This window comes from Triticum dicoccoides, chromosome 3B (genome assembly GCF_002162155.2).
Source record: "Triticum dicoccoides isolate Atlit2015 ecotype Zavitan chromosome 3B, WEW_v2.0, whole genome shotgun sequence".
Lineage (NCBI taxonomy): Eukaryota > Viridiplantae > Streptophyta > Magnoliopsida > Poales > Poaceae > Triticum > Triticum dicoccoides.
In genome coordinates, this window is record NC_041385.1 from 81,874,442 (window position 1) to 81,882,866 (window position 8,425).

The 8,425-nt window shown below is 46.6% G+C and overlaps 2 protein-coding genes across 2 annotated transcripts in view; one reads left to right on the plus strand and one right to left on the minus strand.

Moving 5' to 3' along the window:
- The window catches only part of LOC119274874 (monocopper oxidase-like protein SKU5), a 9,717-nt gene extending 3,958 nt beyond the window's left edge, over positions 1-5,759 (plus strand). Inside the window, exons 6-12 of the mRNA XM_037555617.1 lie at positions 2,506-2,698; positions 3,117-3,208; positions 3,290-3,990; positions 4,683-4,753; positions 4,875-4,964; positions 5,066-5,245; positions 5,414-5,759. Of these exons, the coding sequence (XP_037411514.1) occupies positions 2,506-2,698; positions 3,117-3,208; positions 3,290-3,990; positions 4,683-4,753; positions 4,875-4,964; positions 5,066-5,245; positions 5,414-5,443 (1,357 nt within the window). The 3' untranslated portion in view covers positions 5,444-5,759. The remainder of the gene's footprint in view (positions 1-2,505; positions 2,699-3,116; positions 3,209-3,289; positions 3,991-4,682; positions 4,754-4,874; positions 4,965-5,065; positions 5,246-5,413) is intronic.
- Positions 5,760-5,950: 191 nt separating this feature from the next.
- Positions 5,951-7,689, minus strand: LOC119274873 (putative disease resistance protein At1g50180). The gene is made up of 2 exons (XM_037555616.1): positions 7,496-7,689; positions 5,951-6,780 (listed from the first exon to the last, which is right to left on the minus strand). The coding sequence occupies exon 2, from the start codon at positions 6,707-6,709 to the stop codon at positions 5,951-5,953; it is 759 nt and encodes a 252-aa protein (XP_037411513.1). The 5' UTR covers positions 6,710-6,780; positions 7,496-7,689.
- Between the last annotated feature and the right edge of the window lie 736 nt (positions 7,690-8,425).

Genomic DNA, 8,425 nt, shown 5'->3' on the forward strand with positions numbered 1-8,425 from the left:
TAGCTCCGCCATTGTCTGTTGCGGTTATCGGTTGGAACAATATCGATTCTTCAGGCTTTGAACGGTGAGTTAAGCATGAGATGCAGAATTAATTACTTTTTTACATCATATTTTTCCTTCGGTTACATGTCAACTACATGCAGGAGGACAGAAGACTCTTTGGATTGTGCTGGGCGTAATGGGAGGTGTAGTGATACTGACAATCATCTTATTGCTATTTTGGTGGTCGTGTTTTCTTCCTGATTCTTGAAATTATTAATGATTCATTCTTCCTATTTTCATACGCTAGATATTGTTTGCCTTGATAATTTGTTTTCCTATAAAATGCGTATGTATAGAAAGTATGTTAGGCTTAAATATGTTTGTCACATGTTATATGATGCTTCTTTTTGTGCTTCAATTTTTATCATTTACGTGAGCATCATTGAAATCTCAAAGCCTATCTTAGAGGCTATAGATGAAGAGCTTGTTGGGAGACAACCCAATTTTTTTTTTGTTTTCTGTTTTGTGTGCTCACACAATTATAGCTACCCTTTTTTTTGACAGAAAGACTGTAAGGGAACCCCCTACAGTATAACTGATGTAACAAACCCAAATTGCAAGTACCGTGCCTTGAACCTGGGTGGGTGGGAAGGCATCAGCCCCTTCCTACCACTAGGTTATGCCTTAGTCTGCAATTATAGCTACCGTTATGGTTGTGTTTTTAACTTTTAATTAGTGTTTGTGCCTGGTAATGCCTTTGGGATGATTTGGATGATAATATGATTTGATGTTGTTTGAAAACAGAAACTTTTGCGCCTAGCGTTTTGGCTGACAAGGAATGAAACCATGCGTCATTTTTAAATATAGTAGACATATATATTTAATAAATTCGGCGCATTCGTAGAGTCACCTATATATATTTGCACACATATATTTTTGATCCTTTTAACATCTATTTATTTCATTTTAGGAAATATCGGGCTCATTAGGTCTTGTAGACAATGTGAGAATTGTGGGTTGCATTCTACCCCGTATCAAATTTGTGGGCTAATTTAAACCACAAGATTAGGTGAGGGCTGTAATATAGATTTCTCCCTTGGTTGGACGCTGGTCCAAAAGCCGAGAAATATGACTTGAAATTTCAACACAAGAAAGTTCAGATGACCGTAGAAATAAAGACCTCCAAATTCTACTTGCCGCAAATTGCCCCTGTCAATGACCGCCGAAGGCCATACGTTTGGGTTGGTATCGACAGCGCATGGACATCTGTTCAAAAACTTGCATTGGAATTTTTTTTTAAAAAAACTTGCATTCTATGTTTGCTCAATTTTTTTTGCTAAAATGTGAGTTGTTTGACTTGTTTAGGCTCAATGATAAGCACAAAATATAAATAAAGTTTAAAGAGAGATGGGTGACACAGTATCCTACGCTCCCTCAAAAAATGTTTTAACCCATTGCACAAAATATATGAAGTGACGATGGTTCATGTAGCACCCCGATCACCGGCACTATGCAAGAGGGGAGAGGGCGTTGCTAGTCGTTGTAGTACATATCACGTATAAGCCCAAACCAACGAACCATTGAACGGTAAGTTAGACTCGCTCGCCGTTCTAGAGGTGCCCACGGTTGGGGGTTGGCGGGCTGTAACATATATTTCTCTCTTTGGTTGGATGCTGATCCAAAAGCCAAGAAACGTTGGCGATATTTCGAAAAAGACGAGGTAACATCCAAAAATACGCACACGCCTCCAAATTTTAGCCCCCCACAAATTAGGCAGGTCAATGACCACTAAAAAGCAAGCCCTTTGGTGGTTGAGTACTTGTAAAAGAAAACATGCATTGTAGTTTTGCTCAATTATATGCATTTGCTAAAATGTGGGTTCTTGCTGCTCAATTATAGCACAAAGCAAGTCTAAAGAGAGAGATCAGATGGGTAAAACAGTATCCTAAGCTCCTTTATTTTAACCCACCACTACTCCTACCAAGAAGCATTCCCTTTTTCACTTTTGTTGAGCCAAGACCGCCAGCCAATCCTAGCTCAGCCCAGCTCTGCTAAGCTGCCTCCTCATCCTCCTCCCTGCCGTGCTGTGGATTCTTCCCCTCCTCCTCCGCCTTTCTCCGTCCAGCAGAGATTGCATCCGATCCCAATTCCAGACCCAGCTCCATCCTCCTCCCTCCCCTTCCAAACCCTAGACCCAAGCTATCAAGCAGCCCGTCGCGCTCACCACGGCCTCCCCCTCCCTCCGCCCTGCTGTTCCCGTCCATGTGATTGACTTTCTTGGCCCAAGCAGCAGAGCCCGGGAGCCATGGCGGCGGCGTGCGCGGCGGCGCGGATGTTCGCCTACAACGCGACCCTCTGCGCGTGCGACCCGGGGTACTACCTCTCGGCCAACGGCACCGGCACCGCCTGCGTCTCCCTCCCCGCCTCGGGCGACGGCAACACCTTCGCCGACTGGCAGGTCGGGGCCGTCGGCGCCGGCTCACGCAACCAGACGCTCTACTTCCTCGCCCCGGTCCTCTCCCTCGACGCCGTCCGCCGCCTCACCCAGTCCCAGGCCGTGCTCCTCTTCACCGCGCTCGTCACCCTCCTCTCCTGGCTCGCCTTCTGCGCCGCCGCCAGGCTCGCCGGCCGCGACCCCTCCGGCAACAAGAAGCTCTTCCGCGCCCGCTTCTGGATCAGCCGCCTCGACTGCATCTTCGACACCCAGCACTGGGCGGTAACTGCTACTACTACTGCTCACTAACAACCATCCATCCATCCATTGATTTCCTTTTTCGCCGCGCACATTCATTCATCTAGTCCAAAGCATCCACTACTCATTCATCGATTTCTTTCCCTTCTTGTGCCACACATTCAATAATTAACGAGGAATTCGGAATAAATAAATAAAATTACTGTTACAGCTTCGTTTGCTTCGCCTAGGCGTCTTTGATTGCTTCGCCTTCCCCCAAGCGTTTCCTCCTACTTTTCCTCCTGGTCGGCTGCTTGCTTCCGTGTGGCGAATTGGGATTGCCTTTTGAAAAAATTACCATTCTTTGCCCGTTGTGGAACACACGTGTACTCTTGTCGCAATCATCATATCATAATATATCCTTCTGATCTGAAAGTAGGTTGCAATTGCTGTCCAAATGTAGGCTGACCAGCAGGTGCTCAAGAAAAGGAAGACAGAGCTGGGTGGAATGTGCTCTGTTGCTGCCCTCATACTCTTCATTGGATTGGTCACTGTGTAAGTCAGCTTCACAAAATTCATCTAGTCTAGTACACTCAAAACTCTATAGTGATGCTCACTCGAAATGTGTTGATGCAGGCTGCTGTACCAAGCCATCAATAGGCGCAACATCGAGGTGCACCGGGTCAAGCCGGCCAATGCTCCTGATCTCTTGGCCTTCGTCAACGACATCGAGTTCCACATCACCACCATCTCGAGCATGTCCTGTTCTCAGGTGACCCCGCCTTCGACGATCGCGATGGGGACGCCCGGGTTCATGGACTTCAGGGTGTTGCCCCTCTCGACGCTCTTGACCTACAGTTGCCAGAACACGAGCCAGGGGCCGTCTATCACGCTCAAGTGCAGTGGCTGCAGAATGCCTCCAAGGGACCACTACGTGTCCTGGCAGTTTGTCGACCTGCCGGCGCGGCCGGCGATAGCTGTTGGCTTCCAGTTCAACCTGACTACCAAGCAAACCGGGGACAATGAGCACGTGAGCTTTGTCAGTGGGACCATAAACTCTGACAACTATGGCGATGAGAAGCTTAAGACATTCAGAGGGACAGACTCCAACGTGCTCAAGATTCAGCTGTTTCCCCAGATATACAACAAACTTAACAACCTGAAGCTCTTGCAGCCACTGCTTCAGGACTTCACTCCAGGGTCCACCTTTTCGGATGTCCGGAGCTTGAATGCTTCCCTGCAGAACCCTACAGATGGAGTATTAAACACTACGCTCTACATAAGTTATCTTTCAGACTACATCGTGGAGATTAGTAACGAAAGTGTGCTAGGCCCAGGTGAGTCCCTTATGATGACAAGGCTGAGCATTTCTGTTTGATTTTCTAGTTTATTTAGTGGCCAAATTATTTCCTAGTAACCAACCACTTGAGGATTATGGATTATTATATCAATATTACTTCAGATCCAACTACTAACTACCATATGAATTGTCCCAAACATTATGCTCCATGATAGACTTTCCAATCCTAGAGGACCTGGATTAGTGTGTGGTTCATTAAATTCGATCTTGATATAGCTGTTTGATTTGCTTAAACTTCAAACTTAGCTCATAGCTTTTACTAGTTTAAACTGATCATGTTACTGCAGATATGAATATATGGTTACAAAAAGCTTTCTACTTGTAGCATATAGGAAATTTGTTTCCAGCTCACAGTGGGTTTCACTTAGTAGTACCATCCTCCATCGCTATTTCCTGGGACTAAAAGTAGCTTAACCCTGAATCCCTGGCATGGTAACAAAGACGAGTTTCCACATGCCTGCACACCAAAGCAACTAGATAGGCCATAATTAATAGCCTTGTGCGCCACGTAGCTACATACTTTTGTGGTTATAATGAGGGCCCACTTGTGAGAAAGTTGGCCCAAGTGTCGGACAAAACTCACTGGCAGCTATATGAATTGTGGATTTGAACTTTAGCTAATTTGTGCTGTTTACTTTTCTATCATCTAATAGTGATTGTTTCCTGCAGTCAGTATAATTGCGAGTATTGGTGGCCTTTATGCCTTCAGTATAGCGATATTTCTCTGCCTCATGGCTCAAGTAAGTTCATAAAAACTTTATTATTATTTGGACTGAAATTGGCACACTGAAAAAAGGAATAAGTGTGCGATGACGTGTAAACTGATTTGGTATGCAACTGATTATTATTTGGACTCCTCAGTGTGAAGCTAGGATAAAGAAGCTCCGTAATGAGGATACAAGAATGCTGAAAATTCTGAGCAAACGGCGAGCTCAACAGAATTGGGATAAGGTGAAGCATGTCTTGGTCCAACGATGAGCATTATATATGCCATCCATGGGGCTGCATCTCTGGTTAATAAAGGATACTGATTTTTCTTTTGTTGTTTACAGGTGAGGAAGTTTGTGATGTATACCTGGGGCCCTAGCAACTTGGATCCAACTGACAGAAGTGGCAAGTGGCCTGAAGCTTCAATGATGGATTCTCTCCATGAATCCTTCCACAAGAAAAGAAAACCGACTAGACGAGCTACCTCGATTGCTACCAGAACGATGAGAGATCATCCTGACGTGGTAAATTAAATGTCCCTTTTCAATAGTTTCTACTGATAGATTCGTGCACTATAATACTATATCTAGATTTGGAAGTTTGTGTTGTTATTCCATTCGGTTTGTCGAATCCTACTTGTACATTTTCTCTAAAAAAAAAATCTTAACTCCTGTGCACAATACCTCGTGCAGGGTTCAATTGACATCGAAAGAGCTGGGTAGATGCAGCATTAGACAACCTTGACGCGCCTGTATGGACGAATCCTGCGGGAAGAAGTTTGTATTGGTTGAGGCACGCGATCAGCCATACCGGAGATTCTTTTGTTTTTGTCAATGTGATCTATGTCAAGGCAAAAATTGTACAGTGGTAGGTAGGTTGTAAAGTTGCAAATAGCTTGATTTCATTGGACGGGCACGATTCTTTTTCTTAAGCATGTGATGAATGGGATTGTGGATGTATGACTGATCTCCTTTTCTTTTCAGCAATTCATCCATCCATGTGAACTTGCAATAGCCTAGAAGACCCCTTTTGTTGTCAGTTCCTGTGGTGGATGACTTTATGTTTTTTTAGAAGGGGATAACTTTTCTGTGTTCCCTCCTTTTATGCCAGCACTAAAAAGTGGAACTGGATCTATTATGTCAAGCCATTTAGTTGGGAATCTTAAAGTACTCCCTTCGTCCCAAAATTCTTGTCTTAGATTTGTTTAAATAATCCGTATTTAAACAAATCTAAGACAAGAATTTTGGGACGCGAATCATTGTGGTGAACACTGATATCTTGGGTCCTAGAGCCACATAAGCTTCACTTATTAACTTGCTCGACTCTTGTGTAGGCATATCACACAGTGCCCCAGCCAGTAAGATAATTGACAAGGGCATGCCAAAACAGTTGTCAACTAACACCAGATCAATATCATTGCCGATCTTCTCGCGCAGTAGGTCATATGAGGCCTGATCTGTGAGAGGCTGTGGCGATATAAGTATGGCTGGATCCATGACTGACACTGTCCTCCCGGTTCTTGTGGTCACAATGACCTTTGAACCTAAACTCTGCTCTTGAGGACATGGAATCCCCAAGTTCCATAAGATGTTTTCCTCGAGAAAATAAGCATTGTCAAGAACCAACAAGAACTTTCGTCTCGCGAGATGCTCCTTGATCATCACCCTGATTCTTGATGATAACAGTTCCTCACCAATGTCAATTGAAAGACATGTGGCAATCTTCTCAATGCACCGTCTCAGACCACAACTTGTAGACAAAGAAACCCAGATATATGTATCAAAGCGATTAGAGTTCCTTGCGGTTTCAAATGCCGCTTTTGCCGCCCATGTCTTTCCCAAGCCGCCAGTGCCCTCGATGGCAACCACTTCGCCTTCTGGATGAAGAATCAGGCAAAGCATGTCCTGGAGCGTTATCAACCGATACCGTGGTACAGTAAAGCTTGGCAAACATGTCCTTGATTTCCTAAAACAGCAGTAGGATGCCATGGCCGGCACACCTCCTATTTTGCCAGCGCTTGTGCTTCGGTTGAGCCTGGACAAGAAATCAGCTCGTGTACCTGCGTGGCGGACAAGTTCTTACATTGTTAACTAGTCAATGGTGTTGGCTAATGTGTGAACTTGTTCCAAATAGTACGAAATTACAGCTCTTGATAATCTAGGTGTAGTTGATGCCCTTAGGCAAATTTCCTTTTTTCAAGTTTGCACTCAATGCAGCGTCCCGATTAACTCAAAATAGTTACGTTTTTTTAACCTGAAAGAAGAGAACTGAAACAAGCTGTTGTGAAGGTTACATATGATATGAGAGAATTCGCCCTTTGTGTGCACCCAAAGCTCCGGGAGGTAATTTCAAGAGAACATACTAGATAATTCCTTGTTGAGATTGATGAAATATGGGTTCTCCTCCTATAATAAACAAAATAGGCGGACCGGATCGGGTTCCTAGCTTAGGTCCGCTTGGCAACGTGCATAGCTAGCAGCCGAGCAAGCAAACATGGGGAGCAAGAATTGATAAGGATAACAGATGCAAAGGTTGTTGCACGCCATTGCTCCATGTTTGTCTTGCGGAGAGACAATGTCTGAAATGCAGGAGCGGCGTGCTGTTACATGGGTTCAGTAAGTCTGATTCAGTCAATCTTTCCTGGAAATCGGCAAGAGACCGCGACCAAGACCGCGACCAAGGGTTCCCCATGAATCGTCCCGGATCGGGTTCTCCCTCGCCTCGGAGGCTCGGACGGACGGACAGCTGAAATCCAAGGAAAAAACAGGGCTCACCTTCGGCTGAATGGAGGCGAGCACCCAGCGCTGATGCGATACGGCCTCTCTCCAGAAGCCGGGCGCGACCCTGATGATCCGCTGGCGCAGAGCTTGCTTGTATCAGGGATTCAGGGGAGTTGGGGGAAGCAAGGTGGGCGCCGGCGGTCGGGATGGCCACCACCGCCGGCGGCGGCGGGAGGTTGGAGCGGGCCCTGGTCAACGCCTAGTCAAAGCAACCCGTGTGATTGGAGCGCGTTATCTTTGTTGGGAAACCGGGTAACCCGGGAGGGTGGCGGCCATACCTGGCCAAACGGGCCGGCCCGGCACGGCACGACCCGGCCCATCGTAATCGTGCCTGGCCTGGCACGGCCCGCCAGGGCACGATTACTATACGGGCCGTGCCGTGTCGGCCCGCGTGCTGCGCCCCCAGGCCCAGGCACGGCCCAGTTAGTAAACGGGTCGGCACGTTGGCCCGTTTAGCACGGTGGGCCGCATATTTTCAGCCTGTTATTTGACGCATTAAGCGTTTTTTAGCCTATTTTTATATGGGCCATATATAGATGTATAAAAAAAATAAAAAAACGTAATCGGGCCGTGCCGTGTCGGCCCGCGTGCCCAGCCTCCAGGCCCAGGCACGGCCCAGGGCGTGCCGCGTGCCAGGCCCGGCCTGTTTAGCCCGTGCCGTGCCTGGCCCAAGGCTGGCCATGCCGCGCGTGCTCCCGGGCCGGCGCAAAAAAAAAAACGGCCCATTTGGCCAGCTATAGTGGCGGCGGCCACGTGCAAAACGCACGGGCTAGCCCCTCTTGTTTTCCGTTACGTTAAGTGGGCAACACCCTACTTCCCTTTATAAAGCACCAAGGAGCCATCATTATAATCCCTGATCATTGATTAATAAAGCTGCTTTCCTCCATATCTCTCTGTGTCATTTACTTTCGCGTGTTCGACTAC

What these genes read in the sequence shown, in the direction of transcription:
- LOC119274873 (XM_037555616.1), bottom strand. Translation starts at nt 6,709, where the DNA reads ATGGCATCCTACTGCTGTTTTAGGAAATCAAGGACATGTTTGCCAAGC.